This window comes from Ischnura elegans, chromosome 2, assembly GCF_921293095.1.
Source record: "Ischnura elegans chromosome 2, ioIscEleg1.1, whole genome shotgun sequence".
Lineage (NCBI taxonomy): Eukaryota > Metazoa > Arthropoda > Insecta > Odonata > Coenagrionidae > Ischnura > Ischnura elegans.
In genome coordinates, this window is record NC_060247.1 from 12,200,107 (window position 1) to 12,222,816 (window position 22,710).

At 41.5% G+C, this 22,710-nt stretch overlaps 1 protein-coding gene across 1 annotated transcript in view; it reads right to left on the minus strand.

Moving 5' to 3' along the window:
• The window catches only part of LOC124153382 (galactosylgalactosylxylosylprotein 3-beta-glucuronosyltransferase I), a 45,179-nt gene extending 23,593 nt beyond the window's left edge, over positions 1-21,586 (minus strand). Inside the window, exons 1-4 of the mRNA XM_046526501.1 lie at positions 21,222-21,586; positions 20,983-21,089; positions 20,468-20,595; positions 12,086-12,245 (exon numbers count right to left, since the gene is read on the minus strand). Coding sequence (XP_046382457.1) covers positions 12,086-12,245; positions 20,468-20,595; positions 20,983-21,089; positions 21,222-21,351 — 525 coding nt within the window. The 5' untranslated portion in view covers positions 21,352-21,586. The remainder of the gene's footprint in view (positions 1-12,085; positions 12,246-20,467; positions 20,596-20,982; positions 21,090-21,221) is intronic.
• Between the last annotated feature and the right edge of the window lie 1,124 nt (positions 21,587-22,710).

Consider the following 22,710-nt stretch of genomic DNA (forward strand, 5'->3'; position numbering starts at 1 on the left):
TGCTCTTGTTCCTCATTCTGGACCTGGGCCTCTATTTCTGCATTTTCCTCTCCTGGCCTCTGGGCTATGGCTTGTGGCATATGTGTCTGGAGGGCTGCATCAACTTCTTCTTCTTCACTCGATGTGTCTTCTGTCTGGTCGCCTTTCTCACTGTTTACCTTTCTATGGAATGGGAACACAGTCTCATTGAATATGACATCTCGACTAATAATGACTTTCCTTGTATTGAGGTCCCACAATCTGTAGCCTTTGGTGCCCTCTGGGTACCCCAGCATCACTGCTTCCTTTGCTCTGGCATCTAGCTTGTCACCATGGACTACTCGATACCAAGCCTGACAACCAAACACCCTTAGGTACTGAAAATCCTTCTCTTCAAGTTCTCTTCCAAGCCACCTCTTTAGTGGAATTTCAGAATCTATTGCTGTTGATGGACAATGATTTCTTAAATGACATGCGGTTTTTAGGGCCTCAGCCCAAAAATGTTTTGGCATACCAGATTGTTGCAGCATAGCACGGATGGTATTCAAAATTGTCTGGTTGTACCGCTCGGCCAGACCATTCTGCTGAGGGACATATGGTGCAGAGAGACGATGTAGGACTCCACTCTTCTCAAGGTGCTTCTTGAATTCATTTGATGAGTATTCCCCACCGTTATCACTCTGGAACTCCTGTATTTTAGTTCCATGTGTGACTTCCACCATTTTCTGATATTTTATGAACTGCTCAGTGACTTCACTTTTGGCCTTCAAGGGAACTACAACAGTGAAATGAGAAAATTCATCAATAAAAGTGACAAAAAATCTGCAGCCACTCAAAGAGGCACAGGGCATAGGCCCCACGACATCAGAGTGGACCCTTTGGAGGACATATGTAGTCTTACTGTCTTTTTCTCCATTGTAGGAAAATTTCAGTCTCTTAAACTTTCCCTGTATACATGCTTCACATTCTTCTTCTGTCTTCTTACTCATTAAGTTCCGCAATGGTTCTATCTTCATCATCCCTTCATGGTGCAGGTGTCCCAAACGGTTGTGCCATGTTGTTGCTGCAATTTTACATGCTTTCATACCTTCATGTTCTTCAGCTTCTTTTCTTATTTGTGAAATCCTTGACCTTCTATTTTTAGTGATGTACCATCACCCACAGTTACTTCTCCAGAGAGGGGTTTGAAATCAACAAACAAATCTTTCCTAGGGCTCATGTGATCCGATGCTGCTGAATCCAGTATCCATATGCCGTTGTTTGCATGGTTTGGATTTCTTTGCATGCAGAGTACTTTATAGCCTCTTGATACTACTGATGCTGATGACTTCTTCTCTTCTTCATCTTGCTTCTGTATGGCAGGACAAAATCTTGCAGTATGCCCCTCCTTTCCACATGTGAAACAAATGTATCTCCTCCCAATAGGTTTCTTTGGAGCATTTTGTGATTTATTTTCACTGCTTACTTTAGGTCTGTTTGGCTTCTTCTTTACCTTGAGAACCTTGTGTTCTTCTGTCTTCGCGTAAGCCTCATTTTTCATTCTCTTCTAGCAGGAGTTGGGACTTAACATATTTGGATGTTATGTCTCCTTCATTTGTTCTGTAAATACTTCGTATAAACCCAGCATATTTTTCTCGAGGCAGACCCATGAGGTAGAACGCAGCCAGTGCTCTATCCGGGGAGATTAATGCCACACTTAGTAATTTTACGGTTGTAATTCTGGATCTTGCTCATGTACTCCATCATGGAAAGGTCTTCCGTTTTTTCGGTATTTACCATTTCCTTTAGGAACATTATCTCCTGGAACACGTCGTAAGTGGTGCACATGTCTCTTAATGCCTCCCACATATCCTTCGCTAGGTCCAGTCCCACGATATCATCCAAAAATGAATCATCTACGTATTGAATGATAATGGCTCTGGCCTGTTGATTTTGTCGCTGACGGCGCCTAACCTCTTGTGGTGGGAGTTGGCTTTCGTCTTCCATTTCTATCTCGTTTCCATCACTGCCGAATGCTATGTATGGATGGAAACCTTTTACCGCTTCCCAACAATCTTTCTTCATTAAAAAAGCTTCAATTCTTACAGCCCATACATCGTAATTATCGCTGTCGAGTATTGGGATACACGTCTTCTTTTCTTCCGCCATTTTTGATGATTCCGAACTTACAAAGAACAATTATGGGGTTCACTTCTTCTAACCTCAAACGTATTCGCCGTTCACACCATCAAAAGAAAACTTCGCTTCGCATCAACACTTAGTGTTTAAGTCTCATAATCTGTCAAAAACGAAAAAAAGTCTTCTTTACGTCTTCGTTACAAAAAACTATTTTATTCGTCTTCTATATCCCAAGGCCGCACAACAATCACTTTTCATATTGGCAACGTAAATAAAAAACAAAACAAACATTCATCATCACCTTGAACGTAAAAATGCAAAACCCTACAAAATATTAATTTTCACATTACAACAGTCAGAAGTCTTAGTTTTGTTCTATTTAAAAAAATTGTCACCCCCGACAAGAAAATTCTTATTAGAATTTCAGCCATATGCAAGGTACGTCCCTGTTCTTTCTACAGTCTTGTCAAACGTTCTTCAAAGATCTCAATCTGTATGATGGAACTCTTTATAGTAGTCTGGATGTTTGTAAGACTCTCTGAAGTCTTCTATGACAGTATTAAATTTTATATTACTTAATCGAAGTGTCCAGAAAGTTCTAGAACATTCTCCAATTTTTAAGTGTACAACTGTATACTTACGATCTTCTTATTAATTCTTATTCTTAATTTCTTATCGATTTGTTCCAAGTCTCCCACTGCAATTTTAAATCATAATGTTGTAAGCGGAACATCTTGAGTTCGCAGAGACGTGAAACCGGATGGTAATGCTATTCTGATCCCCATGCATAGAGAGTGCGTGGGAGTGATGCTGCCATCAGCACCTTCCGGGAAGCCGCAGGCCACGTGTGGAAAAGGCAGCGGGCAGTCGGCGGAAAGTACTCATGTGTAAAGGCCGCAGGCCATGTGTGCGACGCACGGTGTGTGATTGATAATAAATACCTTCACTAAATGAGTTGATTTCAATAATTCCTCTGGAGTGCCAACCCAATAGAAACCACGCGCTTACAACTGGTGTCAGAAGTGGGACGTTGGCCTCCAACAAAAAGAGGAATCAAGTCTATAGTGAAGGTAAGTGAGGATGACGGGCAGAGTTAGCATATCGGGCCAAGAAATGGATATCCAACGCGCGTTAGACACGTTGACTGCGCAGTTAAAGGACTTGCAGGAGGAGAACGCGAGAATGAGGGCTCGGGAGGCCGAGAGACCCTTGCACCCCCTCGCCCCGACCGCTGAGAACTACGCGGATAGACAACCGAATTTCGCCCTCTTAGCCTCGGTTGAGAATTTCTGCGGCGGACCAGCGGAGGATGTGGATGCCTTTATCGAACGGTTCGACAGGGCTGCCTTGCTGAGTAAGTGGACGGAGGAGGAGAAACAGCATGCGATTAGGCTGCGACTAAAGGGGGCCGCGGACACGTATTGCCGAGCCAAGGCTGAGGGCAGAGAGGCATTGACTTATCCGGAGATTACCGGACTGCTGAAGGAGAGATACAGGTCAAGTAAAAGCCGGCGGTACTACCGGGAGTTGATGTCCACTCTGCGGATGAAGACGGGGGAGACCATACAGGAATTCGCGGATCGGGTTCGTGAAACGAATGTACGGACCTATTCTGTCGAAGGCACTGAGGAGAGGGTGGCTGCCATCCGGGAAGAGGCCGACCAGAGGGCATTGGATGCCTTCTTAAACGGTCTCTCTGGCGAGGTGGGTAGACAAACGCGACTGAGGATGCCAGCGACGTTTGATGACGCCATTGAGAACGCCACGCGCATCGTGGAGGTGGAACGGCGTGCAAAGAGGCCAGTTGAGGAGAGGGAAGTCTTTGCATCGACGGCAAAGGCGTGTTTTTCGTGCGGGAAGGAGGGTCATTTCGCACGCTTATGTCCGAGCCGCCCCCGAGGGCCCTGCTTCGCCTGCGGCCGCCAGGGGCATTTTGCGAGGGACTGCAAGAGTACTCCGCGGCCGTCGAGCGACAGAAAGCCGGATTTAAACTAGGGTGGGGCCGAGTTAATCGCCAAACGCGGTCCCCCCAGGAGGTGGCGATCACACCTGTTTGCTCGCTCCGCGAGGCAAATGGACTGGTAGTGCGAGTGGAGAAGGACGGACGGGTGTGGCCTATGCTAGTGGACACAGGAGCCCAAGTTTCCCTAATGACTAGACAGTGCAGTGGCAAGTTGACCCCCACTTTCTCACCCTTTAGGATACGAGGGATTTCGGGGGGGCACATGCGAAATTACGGCGAAGTGGTGGCCCCTTTGAGAGTTGGCGGCATGTCACTGATGCTGCGTGCGCAAGTGGTGGACTCGCTGGGCGACTATGCTGGACTGTGGGGGATGGACTTTTTAAGAGAAAACGGCGCAGTGATTGATCTCACTCGGGGAGTGTTGGTATTGAATGGAAAAATAGTTCATTTGGCCGACGCGCGAGAGAGTGCGTCGACTAGGAGGGAGGCGGCGATGGGCGCGGTGGGTTGTTATCAGCGGGCCCCGTCCGACGGGATGGAAGGAAAAGTGGGCGTGGTTTCGCCCCAGCGCAAGAAGAGAGGGGGAAGGAGGAGACCGACCGACGGGCCGTCATCGCCCCCGGCTGATGGGGCCGCTCTTGCGGCGACGAGGAGCCCGCTGTCACCGGTAGTGGACCCGGCGCTAGCGGCGGCGACCGACCGTGATCTCCCTTTCCGCCCCGACGCGGCGAGGAGAGGGGGCGAAAAGATACCACGAGGATACCCCACGAGGACGTACCATCGCCATGGAGCAGTTGACGTACCGGTTCGACTCCTGCGCGCTGAAATCGTTCCGGGTAGGAGCGTACGACTCCTGCCTATTTTCTTGGACACCGAAGTTTGGCGGCCGGGTCAGGAGTGCCTGGTGGAATCTGCCCTGGAGGAGGAGGAGTGCTGGGTGGCCAGGTGTGTGTGCTTGGTGAGCGATGAGGGAAGCGTCACCACACACGTAAGTAATTTTGGACCTGATACACTTACGCTAAACAAGGGGACATTAATCGCGAGAGTTAGCGAGGTGCACTCGGGTGAGGACATTCAAACGGGCCGCGAAGAGGGGACTACTGGATGGGAGGAAAAGTGCGTTGGGATAATGGAAGTGAAGGAATTCGGAAGGGACATTCGGGATAAGTTGGGGCACTTGAAAGGGGAGGAACGAGAGGTACTAGCCCCAGTGATTGAGAAATTTCAGAATTTGTTTACGCAAACGGGCGGGCCCCCTGCCACTCATCTAGTGGAGCACGAAATTCCGACAGGTGATGCCCGCCCGATTTATAAAAAACCCTATAGGACCCCGCACCACCTGAAGCCCCTGATAGAGAATTTCGTGAAAGAGCAATTAGACGGGGGGGTCATCCGGCCTAGCAATAGCCCGTGGGCGTTTCCGGTGGTGGTGGTTCCGAAAAAGTCACTGGATGGCAAGCCAAATTATCGATTCTGCATAGACTTTAGGGCCCTTAATGCTATAACTAAAGCAGATGTTTACCCCCTTCCCAATATCACAGAGACTTTGGAATATTTAGGCGGATGTAAGTACTTCACGACCCTCGACCTCACTAGCGGATATCACCAGATTCCGATGGCCGCGGACTCGCGTGAGAAGGCCGCCTTTATCGTAAACAGCGGCCATTACGAATACGTCCGTATGCCATTTGGACTTAGAAACGCGCCCGCGACATTCCAACGGATGATGGACGGAGTGCTACGGGGGATGACGCCGTCGGAATGTTTAGTTTATCTAGACGACGTCATCGTGTTTAGCGATTCGATTGACACGCACGCCTCACGGCTAAGCAAGGTATTCGAGAAGTTGGAAGCGGCCGGCCTGTCGTTGAAATTGACTAAGTGTCACTTTGCCCTCCCACAAGTAAAGTACCTTGGCCATGTTATCAGCGCCAACGGGATCAGGCCCGACCCAGAAAAAGTTGCTGCGGTGCGCGATTACCCAACCCCGAGAACGGCAAAGGAAATTCAGTCATTTTTAGGACTTACGAACTATTACCGCCGGTTCGTGGATAACTACGCCGTCCTCGCCCGACCACTGACGGCGTTGCTGCGGAAAGGGACTACTTTTAATTGGACGCCTGAGTGTGACGAGGCTGTGGAGAGTTTAAAGGAATCGTTGACGAGTAGTCTGGTATTAATTTACCCCGACTTCAACCGACCTTTCATCATCTCTACGGACGCGAGTAATTTCGCAATAGGGGCCGTGTTATCGCAGGTGATCGATGGCGAGGAACACCCCGTGGCATACGCGTCTCGGCAAATGAAAAACCCCGAAATAAACTATACTACAACAGAGAAGGAACTCCTCGCTGTCGTGTGGGCAGTGCGACAGTTTAAGTGTTACGTGTTCGGCCGTAAATTCTTGATCGTAACTGACCATGCTGCTCTTAAGTGGTTGTTTGGTCTCAAGGATCCAAGCAGCAGGCTAATGCGTTGGACACTTAAGTTAAGCGAGTACGACTACGAAGTAGCGCACAAGCCCGGGAAGGCGCATTTAAATGCCGACACGCTCAGCCGGAAGGTGAGGGGCGTGGTCGCTGAGGGAGCGATAGACTTCGCGGATGCGCAAGGGAGTGATGAGGAGTGCCGAGGGTGGAGGGAAGACAAAAATTTCGCGGTAATCGACAACGTGTTGTTTAGGAAAACGAAACGGGGGAATAGGACTGTGGTGCCGAGAAGCTGTAGGGAGGAAATACTTAAGCAATGCCATGATCATATAATGGCGGGACATTTAGGTAGGGAAGCAACGGTGACTCGACTAGTATCGCAATATTGGTGGCCAGGTATCGAAAGAGCCGGGAGGGAGCACGTCAAGCACTGCATTGCGTGCAATCGAAGAAGCCCGTATGGAGGCTCTAAGGCCCCCTTGCAGGAAGTGCCTTATGCCTCGCGGCCGTTTGAGTTCTTAGCGCTAGATATTGTAGGCCCTTTGCCGCGAACAGATAAAGGAAACCGGTTCATATTGACAATTGTGGATCACTTCTCACGGTATGTAGTCATGACGGCCATGGCCGACCAAACTGCGGAGACGGTGGCTGCGGCGCTTGTTAGAAATTGGATTTTGCGATTCGGAGTCCCAAAGACGATCCTCACCGATCAGGGAACCAATTTTGAATCGGATTTGTTCCGCGAGATGTGTAGACTGCTCGAAGTGAAGCGATTACGCACGTCATCGTATCACCCGGAGGCGAACGGGAGGGTTGAGCGAGTGCATCGCACGATCGCCCAAATACTGAGCCATTACGTGAATTACAATAACAACAATTGGGATTCTTTATTAAACTATGCAGTCTCTGTGTATAATATTAAAAAGCACCGTAGTACAGAGTACTCCCCCCACGAAGTGATATTCGGATTTCCGATGGCCTCCCCCTTTGAAGTCATAGCGGCGAACAATGTTCCGTCCAAGCACCCGGCTGTGGAAGAATTGTGTGCGAGACTAACAAAGTTGTGGGAAGTTTGCAAGGAAAACAATCGGAGGGCACAAAAGACGCAAGCAGAGGGGGTAAAAACAAAGGGAAAACAACGCAGATACGAGGTGGGCGACTACGTATATTTACGCGACCCGTGTTTGAAGCCAGGGCAAGTGAAAAAGTTTCATTGCCCCTGGGAAGGGCCGTATCGAGTGATAAGAGTTTTGTCCGATTGCAATTTAGAGTTGGAGCTTCCATTTCGAAAAATTGTGGTGCATGTGAATCGTGTGAAACCTTATTCAGGTTCTATTCCACCCCCAGATCTAGGAAGGAGACGTGCTCGCCCCCGAGGAAGACCCCGGAAGAATCCACCCCTTCCTCCCCAAACCCCAATTATACCCCCTTGCAATGACATAGAGTTCGAATCTGTGGAGCCGCGGGGATACGCCGACGTTCCAGAAGCCAGCCAGCTGGGAACGGATAGCGGGGAAGGGTTTGACTTCCCCCCCTCAACCCCTCCAGACGGCGAGGCGCCGGCGAAGGGAGAAGGAGTGGTTTCCCCCCCTCCCAACCAAGATGAGAGCTCCTCCCAGCGGAACGAAGCAGCCTCCCCTCCACCGCCTTCCCCTCTCCTCCCAAGGCGGTCCCCTTACCCCCTCCGCAGCCGACAGCGAACAGCTGAGAGAATCGCAGCCCCTCCCCTGTCCCCTGCTCCAGCACCCTCACACTCCTATTCGCTCCGATCACGAGGACCCTTGTCCACGGTTCTAGAGGAAGACGAACAAGAACAATGACCTTGGTATTCGCCATTTTAGTCGCCGCTGGGATAGCGGGACTTGAAATGGCTCAAGAATTGGTGCCATTAAAAAAAAAAAAACGGTTTGGTATTTGATCGTGGACAAGATGTGGGGTTAATAGAACACGATTGGTTGGTGGTAATTAATTTTGATTTGAAGGAATGAATAATGAGTATAAATTAATAGGTCAATTGTTTGACAGAGCTATGGGGAGGATACGTGATGGGGGGCGGGGACCCCTAGATAATGGGTATGCAATGTTAGATTTAAGGTTGTAAAAATGAAGGGTATAGCTTAACAGTGATAATGTGTAATGTGTGAAGTGCATCAGTAGTGTGGGGCGGGGTCGTGGACGGTGAATTGCCAAGAGGGTTTTTAAAATCCAAGGGATTCCTGTGCAAAGATGACGAGTGCTTGGGAAGGTGGGAATTTGTGATTCTAGGAAAGTGTAGGCCACGGCCGAAGATTGAACTCTGGACCTATTGATCCACTTGAATTGATTCATATATTTCAACTTGTACGGTTTTCTGTTAAGTGCTTTAAGATTTTTTTTTCTTTTCTTTCTGTCTTCTATCATTGGGTAACTTTTCATCTTTCTTTGTTTTATTGTGATGTTAATGGTTTCCATGTATTCTAGTATTGAATTGTTATGTTTTGGGATATTCAACAATTCACTTTGGAGGGGGTATAGTTGTAAGCGGAACATCTTGAGTTCGCAGAGACGTGAAACCGGATGGTAATGCTATTCTGATCCCCATGCATAGAGAGTGCGTGGGAGTGATGCTGCCATCAGCACCTTCCGGGAAGCCGCAGGCCACGTGTGGAAAAGGCAGCGGGCAGTCGGCGGAAAGTACTCATGTGTAAAGGCCGCAGGCCATGTGTGCGACGCACGGTGTGTGATTGATAATAAATACCTTCACTAAATGAGTTGATTTCAATAATTCCTCTGGAGTGCCAACCCAATAGAAACCACGCGCTTACAATGTCTCATAAGATCCGTGGAACTACTATTGAAAGAAACAAGAAGATCTGGGCAAAGAATCTTTCTCAATTTCAAGATTCACATTGAAAAAGAAGAACTGTTCCCCTAGAAGAACAGTCACTGGAAAAGAACAGCAGGGTACCACTGAAAATCCAAGTTTTTGGCCGCTATGTAAACCTTGGAACATCTATCAAAAGAAGGAAGGAGCAAGCGAAAGAGATAATGAAAGAAGTTACAACTTTGTGGCGAAAGAAATTAAACTTCCAAACTTTATCAAATAAAAAAGTACAATCAAAACTAGAACATGTGCAAAAACCTATGATGAATGTGTAAATCGAGGAAAATACTATTCTTTGAGTGAAGTATTTGACATAACAAAAGATAATGGTGAATGGCTGTGCAGTTAGGTTAGAAATTAATGTCATCCACAGATTGAGAGTAAAGGAAAAGTAGGGTATTCTACTGAAAAGGCAGCAGGTAATGAATCTATCCATCCATCCAAAGAAATAAAAATGCCTTTGGTATCTACTTCCTCAACAGCAACTGCAATAATAATGTCAGCTTGAGTATCAGAGACTGATAGTGAATATCAAGAGTCCGAACAAGAAGAATCCACAAGCACCAGAAGAATAAGTGCAGCAAAATCAAAACTGCAACAAAATTAGTAACATCGTTAAATTTAAAACCAGCAAAGCATTAGGAGTTTGTAAAGAGCTATTTCAAGATGGGATTAATGTGGATATGCCTTCATTATGCGGGTATTTACAGATCCACTATTAAAGAAGCCATTACAATAAAAGAAGAAATGAAGAAAACGTTACAATTAGAAAAAATTTTAATTAAAAAAATAATGGAAATTAGAATCAAAAGTAATGGAAAAATTCATGGAAAAGTGTAAAGATGATTGTTTGCTAATACAGCAAATGTGAATACAGGAAGAAAGAATGGAGTTGTCATTAGTTATTCAGAGTTTGCTGAAAAGAAACAAGAAAAGCCACAATTCATTGCCTGCCAGCATCATGTTCTTGATCGAGTTCTTCGCTTAGTAATGGATAATGAAATTGGAGAATAAGAAACATCTTCCAAAATTGAAGATCCATTTATCCCGGAAATGGTAAATAATTATGAACAGCTAAAAATGAATTTCAACAATTACTGAATCGGCAGGATGATATGATGATATAATATTTTTATCTCATTTAACTCGAGTTCTCAGTTTTTTTGAAGAAACTGGAAAATTTCTTAAAGTAAAGTTTCAGAAAATACCTACTTTAAGAATGTCCGGTGGAATTCCCGAGGAATAATTGCTCTTTTGTCATTTATTCTTTTACCAGAAAAAAGACTCACCACTCAAAACTTGTAAATTAATCTCCAACAGTTGGGCAGATCCAGTGGGGTAGCCATGAATTATGTTCGGGGGGGGGGGGGGGGATTTTTGAAAAACGTTGTACTAAGCAGAGGCTTTTTAACTACCTTTAACACTTTTTGTAATCGAAATAACTTCATTTGTCAAATAAATCTTTTGTAAATTCATGATTTTTCAATATTTTGTTTGCCAACTGCCTCAATTTCAATCTTTTATGAAGATGTACAATTGTGTTTTATATTTCGGTGGTTGTATTGGTCCAGACCCCCCGGGCCTCCCCCCTCGCTACGCCACTGCACAGATGTGTGTTAAAACATAAGTGTTATAAAATTGCATCATTATAATTTAATTTTTAATCTAAATAAAAAACTGCTACTAAATGATTTTTTCACCTTATGGTAATATTATTATGGTAATAGTAGTTTTTTTGGGTTGGGGTGACCTTTTTTAAAACAAAATAGAAATAATGTCTTTTTCTTTAGTTCTGAACAAAAGTTCATCAATTTATAGCACCGGAACATGGGGTTACAAATAAGTCATAGCCCTAGTATGCACTGATTATCAATGAATTTTGATTTTACATGCAGTTTGATGTTCCATTTAACATAAATTGAAAATTTTAAATATTGCCATAAAATTTTTGAATCTATCAATTCAGCAAGTATATAGTAAAAAGGTATCAGTTACTAAAGAACTAGATTTACTTTTGGGGAAATGAGATGTGAGTCTCCTTTGAGAATTGAGACTGATGTTCACAAGATGACACTTAAGACGACACCACAGCCGAGAACATGAGGCCAACATAAAACTGACTAGAGTCACATCTCACAGCAACACTTAAGCCACTAATACGAAGACAAAGAGTCTAATAGAACTACAGCATATAATCGAGGAAATTATAAACTAGGCAAAAAATTATCTTTTTCTCCTGGCAATTAAGAAATTAGACTTCTCAGCAAAATTATATATTTCATTCTCCTGCAAATACGCCAAGACGAAATTGGAATTTATAACCAGCAAATAAGTGTGCTGAAAATACTTTATCAGCATTTAAGAGAGCTTTATATCCACAGATATTTATGTATTTACTGCTGACACACCTTAATGAATATGAAATCTTATTCTTAATGCTAATTATTAACTTAGTTTAAATTTCAATGATACTATGTACTTATTATACCACTATTTTTGTATACAATGTACTAAAAAGAGCAGTTGGCCGTTGATCTTGAATTACAATAAAATAAAGAATGCCAAAGTGAGTGTTTAGCTAATGAATACACCTTCCCAGCAGCATTTTTCAGCCTATTTATCCCTATGTTGCACTCCAAAGTTGCCTGAGATATTAAATTAAGAAGCAAATTATGTACTCCATTGTTTTGCATCATAAGTTCCCATTATTACAAGTTCAAACTTGGTAGCTACCTTTTCCTTTATCTTCCAGTCCTTTGGTGTTGGTTCCACAAGATGAGTGTATTTCAAGCCAGATCTTGACAACAACCGACTAACCAAGTCTGTTTGTTCATCTGCATCTTCCACAATAATCCAGTGGAAATTTGGAACCAGAAGAAATGTATGAGAGAGCCTAAAAATTTAAGCAACAGCACAAGTCAATAACACCAATAGTGGTGCAATATAAAAACTTAAGGAATGAGTTATCTTTGGAATGAGTACAGTTTTCAAAAGCAATAACCACAGTCCATGTACCAACAATACCCCAAGTCCAATACATTTCCCAATGCCCCAGCCAAGAGGTTGCACCCACTTTGACTGAGTAATGGACAAAGCATCAAGTCTATGAGAATCTATTTCAAGTACCGTATTTGTCTCAATATAGTCCCCCTTTTTTTTCCAAAACTGCCTGTGGTAAAAGTGAAGGGGGGACTATACTCAAACGCATTTCTTAAAATTTTCCCGAAGCTGAAGCCTCAGAATTAGGGGGGGGGGACTATATTCGGAGAAATACGGTAATTCCAAAAATGATACATGTATTTGAAAACAATAAGTTTAAAATACACATATAACTGATAACTTCAGGCTTGACTCCGTGAAGCCTCTCCGTGTTGGAAATAAAAGAACAAAACTTTGTAAGGTTCACTTGTATATTTGAATGGGCACGACCCGGGTTTCGTAATGTAGTTGCAGAGACCTGAGGATGTAACCATGCTGAGAAACCCATTTAAATATACAAGTGAACCTTACAAAGTTTTATTCTTTTATTTCCAATTAAAATAAACACTTCCACAATTATCATTTATATTGGAAATACAATTTCTAAGTGTATTGTATGATGTATTTCGTGACTAAATATCATTCAAAAAGTATTATGTGATTTCAAATTACATTATTTTGATCAATTTCAACTACACTACTGCCCCTGAGGTTTCCTCAAATTTGATAAAAACTGTTGAACACCAGAACCCCAGGAACCACCATAGGCCATAGCACAAAAGCTTTTACATATTACAATGACGAGAACCCACAAAAGCACAAAAATTCCTACCAGTTGAGGAGCAAAGCATGCAAAAATTGAAAAGACAAAAATGGGTTTTGAATAAACTAATAAGTTTTGCCTGGAAGATTAGATTCCAAAATTCAAAGCCCACATTTTGAGTAATTGGATAGGAATATTGCCTAGTTGAAATGACTGGTTCTGGGGTGGAAGGCGGCAATGAGTATAACTCATAAATAATAAAATATCAATACCAAATATTTAGAGCAATAAGAAATCTGATTGAAAAACTAAACATCACAAAATTTCAGTTTACCAGATTGGAAGTTATGATAATTTCAGTGAAACTATTTTCAAAACCAATCAAAATGACTGGATCCAGGGTTCTATCATAAAGGTACGTAGAAGGAAAAGGGAAAAAATACAACAGATATCTCACCACGAAATCAGATAATGACAAGGTGGGACACAAAGAGGCACGCACATTAGTAAAAAGAAAAATAATGCTAAACGGGAAAAGAAATGCAATTACTTATATACATATTGAAGGATAAAGAAGTGCAAAAAGCTTTAAGGGTTTAAGATCACTGAAAGAGGATAAAAAGAAAAAAAATCGTAACATCTATCAGTAAAGAGAAATGGGAATCGGACAAACAGAGAAAAGAACTGTAACTTACAGCAGTGACGTATGGCCAGTAACAGAAAAATCAGAAAACCTACTATCGACCACAGAAATGGACTTTGAAACAGGAATGGATAAGAGCAGCTGGCAAATCAAAAAAAAAAAGAAAATAAGGAATTTAAGGATAAGGGAAATAATTAATATAAGTATCACAAGGGTAAATGAAATAAAAACAGAGCAGTGGAAGTGGCAGGAGCACGCTCAAACAATGGGAAATACAATACTCCCAAAACAAACAAACGTTGCAGTGGAACATAGAGGGCAGACGAAGGGGAGGCAGGCCCAGGGAAAGCTGGATTCGTGGGGCACAGAAAGAAATGGGTGGAAGAGGATTGGATGATGAACTGTGGACAGATCGGGAAGCAAGGAGAGTGGGAATAGGGAGATGTAGAATTGATACACACACCTATTCTACATAGAGCATTTTGCCAACCTCCACAACTTTCCTAATCCCCAAATTTAATTTCTCTCTTCAATTCCAAGGAATCTTTTCATTCCATCTAGAAACGTATCCTATTCCCTTCCATGCTTATCAAACTCTCTTCCCTCAAACAAGCTTTTTAAAATTCCCATCCTATGGACTTTTCTCCACCCAGACACACTGCATTCCATCTAGAGGCTTCCTCTCCACACTCACATCTAACATTTGGCCATTCCTCTTCCTCTCCATCCACTTCACACCCAAAACTCAACGCCTCTAGTTTTCCGCTGTCCTCTTTCCTCATCATCAGTTTCTGCACCATGATGAGCTACACTGCCAATCAGACTCATAACTAAAAGTAGTTCCGAATGGAGAAAGAGTCAACCATCCAGTATACCCGACAGCAGCACCAAAACGGATAATTAAAGAACTACTTGCAAATACTCAGGGACACCACACAAACAATAATATAACTATGGCGGGCAATGGACGAAAGATTATAGAGGAATAAGAAACCATTTCATTGAAAGAAACATGTTAATTAAGATATTGTATGTAGGGACATAAAGTACATTTCTATATCAATCCGAGTGAAAGACTTAACTTTTTAGAATCACTCAACTATAAACAAAGAGGTAATTCCACATTAATGCAAACAAGATAAACCGACAGAAAGTTTAAACCTTTTTGGTAGACTACTAGATTTTGTCAATTCCTCCATATATGGTTCAAAACAAATTGACAGAAAGAGTCAACCTTTTTGGTAGACTAATAGATTTTATCAATAGGGTAGTTTCTTTCATCAAAGAAAACGTGATGCATTGATTGCGATTCATTACCCACCATAAGGGTTTTCATAATATACAAATTATTTGGTTTTAGAAATCCCGGTTTAGACGAATGGCAATGGTCAATTTTAACCGCATTTGAAAAAGGCCAGATTGGCACCCATGCAATTCCACTCCACATGACGTCACAGGGACCTAGTTTCTACACGAGAGGATAGGAGTTTTACATCGTCTGAGATTACCAATGCATGCATGAGTCACAGAGCTCAGGGAAACATGTCTTAATAATCACTTATTCAAATTGTCTAAGGTCGGAAAGTTTCCTTCATTTGATAAGGTAGTAATAATCCATATTTAAGCCAAGCACTACCTGCTAGCAGGGTACTCTCCTACCTGCTAGTAGCGTGCGTCGTGACAGCACTCAAGGCTCGCCTCAAGGTCACCTCACAGGGCGGCAGCGGGAACCAGAAATACCTCACACTGACTTTTCCCATCATTCCTACTTAGCCGTCGCGTTTTCGCACGCCTGAAAATTTTCACTTTTCGTTTAATCGCGAAAAATAGATATTGTCATTCGAAAATCTAAGAGCGAGAAATGCGTACTCCAGGAGTAATAATCTTTCGATTTAGGCAATCAAATAATAATAGGAAACCACCCTATTCCTCAGTATGTAATCAAAACAAAATGACAGAAAGAGTCAACCTTTTTGGTAGACTACTAGATTTTATCAATTCCTCCATATATGGTTCAAAACAAATTGACAGAAAGAGTCAACCTTTCTGGTAGACTACTAGATTTTAAAAATAGAAAAGTAAACATGGGAGAGGAATTTTCCATTAGTTTGTACCTACTAACGCTACTATTAACTTTAACTACCTATTAATCTCGGCATGAACAAGAAAAACGTGGTATTTATTTCAGTCAGATACTCTTGCTGCTAATAAAGTAAACCGTGGCACTGCACACCCGTCTGAATTCAGAGAAACAAGTGAAGAATTTTCTTCGCCTGCTAGTAGCCATACGTGGTGCTGCCGTCGGGTATACCTTAGGGTTGACTCTTTCTCCATTCTCTAAGACTCCATAACTAACCTTTCCTAAACAGTTTTATGTGATGATCCCCAAAATAGCTCTTTCTAATAATGAATGCCTCCAACAGAGATAAAATCTCTTCCCAATATCTCTGATGCTGTGTCTGTTTTCCTCAAATGTGATGCTCAAACAGTAAAACTGCACTACCTCCTCCAATATAAGCTCATCTACTTCACACTATGTTCAATCTCACATTCCTCACCTGCAATTTCTAAGAGAAACACATTTCTATTTGGGTTGACAGTGATTAATCCTTAAATCATATTGCATATTGCCATTTGGGCAGTTGACTGTGGAGTGAATTTTGATTACCATTTCCGCGTCGTCCAGCACCGCTTCAAGGCCCCTAACCATTAGCTGCATGTGCGATGTGTCACGGCCTACGCTTCTTCTCCCCTTCAAGGGAGAACTCCTATAGAGTTCCTCGCAGCAGAATGAAAGCACTTTTTTGAGCCACCTCCGAGAAATCAGTTGTTTGTTTTCAGTTCAGTATTGCAATGCTTTGCTCAATATTCTAAGCCCCAATAATAGTTTCCTGAGGATTATATTGGAACAACTTGTAACATACTGCAATTGAAAAGAAATGCGAAGCTAAATTGATTTAGGTAACAGAATATGTCATGGCCATTTTAAGGTTCAATAATTTCTTCCATGTAGTTATCCGAAGAAATTGATTAATTTGGTCAGTAAATGATTTCTTTCATAGTGAAATGAGAGGAGTAAATAGAGTTTTTTGAACTTCAAAATGTCTTTAAAACTTGATTTTTAATCACAAAGATGATCCATATGAACGCATATTTGATTAACAACATCAATTAAAAATTAGATCTTTATTAAAATAGATGTATCTGAACTAAGCGTTAAATGTTTTTCAATTTTATAAACTGACCTAAAATGAGAATCAGAAAAGTATTATAATTTTCACTTATTGAAAAGTTATTTAGGAAACTGGAAAGATTACGGAAATTTGAGTGGGTGGAAAGGAATTAATGGAATTTGACTCTATTTTTGAGTAAATAGAAGGAAATAATTTTTACCTAGAATTTGTTTCCGTGGTAATCGAACTATTATTAATATTTCCATGCTACAAGTTGATACATCTTACGGACTGATATATTTTTCCTTGTGAATTTCTCATTCAGGCATAATCAATCGATTCTCGAATTTATTTCTTCTAATTCTAGTGAATATTTCTTTTGTTCAAATCCGATCTTTGATGCTAGCTTTCTTTATCAATTCCTGCATAATTCTCCTCTTCTCTGTAACATACATGCTGTACCATGCAGTCATTTACCTGTCTACTCCGTTTTTGTGTCAGAATCGTTTTCCGTAAAATATTTAATGTCCACAATTAAACTCATTTATGTACTTATCTTTTGCTACGTAGACTGCTTCAGAAGTCCATCTTTGATGCACATTTCAATTATGCAACAATCATGGGAGTGAATCCTTCGTAAGAAAGTGAAAAGATGTCTGCTGCATATGGGGTAAATTTTTTGTAAGCATTACGTGGCTTACTGGAAATATATTTTTTGCTAAGACAATGGGAAAATTCGACCACTCACTATAATTCACGGGATGGTAAAAAAAACTCTATCGCTCCTCTTCAATGAATAGAGAATACTGGAAATTCGGCCATAAAATGAAGATGTCGCAATGAATGGTAATTCATGTAATTACAAGAAAAAAATTTCTTCATTGATAGGCAAAGGTAATGAGAAATCATTTTCATTTTTTTAAAAGTTAGTTTGTAAATTAACATAAATGTCTTACAACCACATTTCTGATTTCGAAATTACCTCGAGTAATTGATTGTGAGGTTTATTCTATTCCTTAACCTATATTGAGTGCTAAAAGTAATCAAAAGTTCGAAGTAGGGATTAAATAAATAGCGGAAAACACGAACAGTCCAATATTTCTATGACTTCGAAACAACACTAGTTCCATAATAATAATAATAAATTTATTTCACCATTGGCAAATTAAACATCTCAAAGGCTAAAGTCAATATGAGATTTACGAATAATTACATACAAACATACATACACGATTTAAAATTTTCCAGGTTCTTGGGAATTCTCAGGATAATTATTTCACTATACATATGTACAAACATTAGAAATAGAGCCGAGAGGGTTATAAAAATACAAACAGAAAGTATGGAAAAATATAGGCATTCAAGTTGCCATCTAGAAAATTTCCTTTATAATGCATCCTCCAGATATTCATTAATACTGTAATAGCATTTTTCAGCTAGGAGGATTTTTAGTCTCTTTTTAAATTCGGTAGGTGATTTGCTATTTTTTATTTCTTTGGGAACTTTATTGTAAAGGATCGAGGCAGAGTGGTAGGGACCTTTTAGGCAGAGCTGGAATACTGGTTTGAATGGATGTTATTTCTAGAACGGGTGAGGTGATCATGGTAGGTAGAGTTTTGAAGAAAATGGGAAGGGTTTGCTTTAACAAAACAGGCACATGTAAGGATATACAAAGAAGGGAGGGTGAGGATTTTAGATTTAGCAAAGATTTTACCTGGAGTGCTGAAATGTTTTTAAAATGAGTGAATGATGAAATATTTTTAAAATGCATGCGTAATGCTCATTTTGTTGGAAAATTTAAGGGTAGGTCTAACCTCTGTTAACTTAACCATTTGCTCAATGTTTCTGATAATAATAAATACATATGCAGACACCCAAAATTACCCGATTGAGAACTACTGAGTTTGGGCGGCTTGATGTTCTGCCTTCGCTCAGCTCTGCAGAACTTCTGAGGAATTTTCCCTCGAAATGAGGGAGGAGTAGTAGGCCATGACACATTGCACATAGAGCTAATGTTAGGGGCCTTGAAGCTGGGTTGGACGAAGCGGAAATGGTAGTCAAAATTCACTCCACAGCCAACTGCACAAATGGCTATGCAATATGGTGGTTGCATTTCAACAAATAAATAAGCACGTAAGAATTCAATAGCCATGCAACATCCTATGGACCTATTGATAGCTATTGCAAAGTTTTAAGATCAGAAAAATGTTTACAGTGTGTGTGTGCAGCATCAAGTCATCCGTCAGTGGGACTTAATCCGTGGAGCCTCTGGTTCAAAGCATGATACTTTACCCACTACACCACTGGAACTATTGGGTTCTAAGGCAGTCTCAATGCCCAATATGTCGGCTGTGTCCAATGATGTCCCGACGAGAGTAGATTCCATTGTAGATGAGTTGAGGGCGAAGCATACTTCGGAGAATGTAGCGAAGAATTCGTAGCTGGATCTTTTGCGCCTTGTCATAATGTGACGGGTATGATTATTTCCCCGGTACAAAGGATACATTGCTTTTAAAACTCCCGGTTGTATGAGAGCATTACGATGGCAAAATTTGGGAAGACAAGTAGCTCCTAAACTGGCCGCTCTCAGATGCCAACGAGCTTTGCGTTAATTTTTTCCACCACTGTACATACATACAATATCTTGGATCTTGGTCACCCAATTAAACCTTGTGACTTCATCAAGCTTCCTCAGCATCCTTGCTATTCTTTTCGATACTCCTACGATGCATGGGATTGTAAGTTGTGATGCAGTCTCAGTTGATTCCCCTCCCTTGCGGCATGGCACTCTGAGGATGGTTGTCAGTGTATCCCATCCACCCTTATGACGACAATTACTTGGCTGGGGCCATTCTTGAGTTGCACTGTGCCCAAAAGCTTCTTCTCTGAATCTTATTCTTTGGCACTCAAAATAGTGAATGCTTGGTGGACTAGAGAGATTACCACCAAGGCCTATAGGGCGGGATTGTGGCGTGATGCCATGTTTAGGTATTGATAATATAAGCCAAGGAGCCTACACCATAGGGAACCAACTCTGTCATCCCCCCTGACCTCAATAGAACTCCATGCGACCCCACTTTTGTGAGGAATCACCCGAGTTCCAGCTTTCAGGTCTACTGATTAAACTATATCTGGCTCTGGCTGGGCATTATGTGGCTGATTTTAAAGGAGGTCAGGCACTATGCAGATTAGTTACTTCATAATACCTGACCACAGTTATAACCCCTTACATAATGTAAACATTAAAATGTATATTTGAAAGATAACATAGTCATTCTTTTATAGCAATACCTTTAAAAAATAACTTAAAATGTCTAACTCTGTCTTAGAGATTAGAAATTTTTCCCCTTATTTGTCGTTAGTTTTAAGCTAAGTGACACCAAAAAATTTAGGAGAAACTTTGAATTGCCAAAAAGTCACAAATATTGAATGAAAAAGCAATATCCAGGAGAATTTCACAAAATCGCATAGAACTTTGCTTAACTCATTTTGGGGATATGCATAAGATTCATAACTTAAAATTTTTGAATGCTCAGATTTTATTTCACTGCCAGTACCTTGTGAGTTCTGCTTTCTGCACAGCCCGAGCATATGTTGGAGTGACTGCATATATGGTGGGTATGTCTCGGATATTACTTTCTTTCAATAAGCCGCAATTTCTCAGGAGAACTTTTAGATTGCCGAGCTGAAAACACAAAACAAAACTATAAAAACATGCTTATAAATATCATACAATGGTTGACCGTAAAAAATATCATTTTCGTCTTTTATAATTTGGCCTTTGTCCTCATCAAGTTATCATTTCCATTCACTACTGAATTGAGGTAAAAACGTAGGAGAACTCTGAATTATTTACGAATAAACTTAAAGGTGTTGTTAAATATCTCATTTCATACTAATGCATAAATTATTTAAGACAGCTACTTCTCTTAAATCTGATCAAACTTTCTTATAAAACAATAACTAAAAACAATCAATGCCGGCCACCCACATTAAAACTTGTAATTCCAACAGGTATGTCATGTAATTTGTGTTTTAAAAACGATACACTAATCGGCACTGAAGGATTCACCTCAGCTTTAAGCATTCCAATTTCATTTCGCAACGATTCCTCCTCGGGTGATGATATGTACTGCAAACTTGATGGCATGACACGCGAAACTTGACTGGATTCACCACCTGAAAATAAATTTTTCGCGTTCATATCCACTAGCGATAATCTTCGAATTCTCCACGAAATGAGTTGAGACAGTAAGAAACATGCAATATTTTGTGATTCCACCGTTTTTTATGGGCACAGCAAGTAATTACCAATTGAAATTGTCAGCCAAAGCACGACGAGTAACATAAGTGAAATCAAAATTATTGGTTTCTTCCTCATCTTTACTTCATTGCTAAATTTCGTAAATAAATACAATGAATGCTGATCAGAAACCACCATCCCTATACATCGAGAACCAAGAACTTGGCTCAGTCCCGAAAGATGAGTTGTCTCTCCAAATGATGTAAGCAGAGAAAGTCAGACGACCTTACTGAAGCTGGCCATGAAATTCTCAACATCACTGTCATCGGTTCTCCAAATTGCACGATTCATCTCAAGTTCGAGATATCTACTTCTTAAAACCTTCCATCACTTCCATATCATAACAAATAGAAGAACGAACGAAACGCACATTGCGATTGCGATGAAAATACGATGCGTGCGCACGGATTTTATGGCACTGGAAATGGGCGCGAAAACGAATACGACATGAATGGGCAAAGGGTTGGATACGATCACAAAGAGAACGAATTCTTAAGTCAGGTCACTCTACCCGACACAATCTTCGATTTCATCCCGAATCCGTGTGAAACGTACATGATGTAAGTTCTATAGAAGTCTAAATATTCCACAATTCTAAACTACCTTTATAAATTCGTACTAGAGGTAGGTGTTAAAATTTTCTTTCCCAGTGCTTTCAATTCCTTCCCCAAAATTTGTATACATACCACATCTGTTACTGGCTTGCGGAGATGATCATTAATTATACCCACATCAACATTAGCTAGCGTTCAGACAAACGTACATTACTCTTAACATAACATAACACATAGTGCCGGAACGGCCTTCCGGCACTGGTTGATAGAAGACATAATAGTCAGCCAAAATACATTATAATCAATCATATAAGAAAACTTTTATCAATTCTGTTATCTCAACATTTCTAAAATAAAAAATTCGTGACCGAAAAGAAAAAAATTCATAAAATGTAAATAATAACCTGTAATAAGAAAACACTCATTGTCAGAGTTTTATTTCACTTATTAAAAAAGTTGAAGTAAAGGCGTTCCGCCACTGCTAATTTTACCATGATGTCCCTTCATAATCCCTGAGTCAGTTTCAAAAAAGATTTATAGAGAAAATGGTCTCATGTGTCGGTGGCAGTGGCGCAGCGAGGGGGGTTTGGGGACTAAACCCCCTGTAGCGTCCACCTCGGTCTCTCTCGTGAGATGGGGGTCGAACTCGGCTTTGCCGTGTGAGTTCTTGCCTTTGGGTGCAGGAAACAGTGAAGTGGTTTAAGCTGTGCTTTGTGAACAAATTAGAAAAGGCACTTTACCTTTGGGTCCCCTCGAGAAGCATTATGCAGGCTACGATCGCGGAGGCGGATTGAAGGCTGGCTTTTAGCGGGGTTGCAACTCTTGGACTGAGTGTGAGTTCTCGCCCTTCCTTAGGAGGATTGCGCCCTGGGCAAAAGGTACTTCTTAAAGGCACACACCAATAATTCAGCATAAACATTCACACGAAATTAATAACACTTTT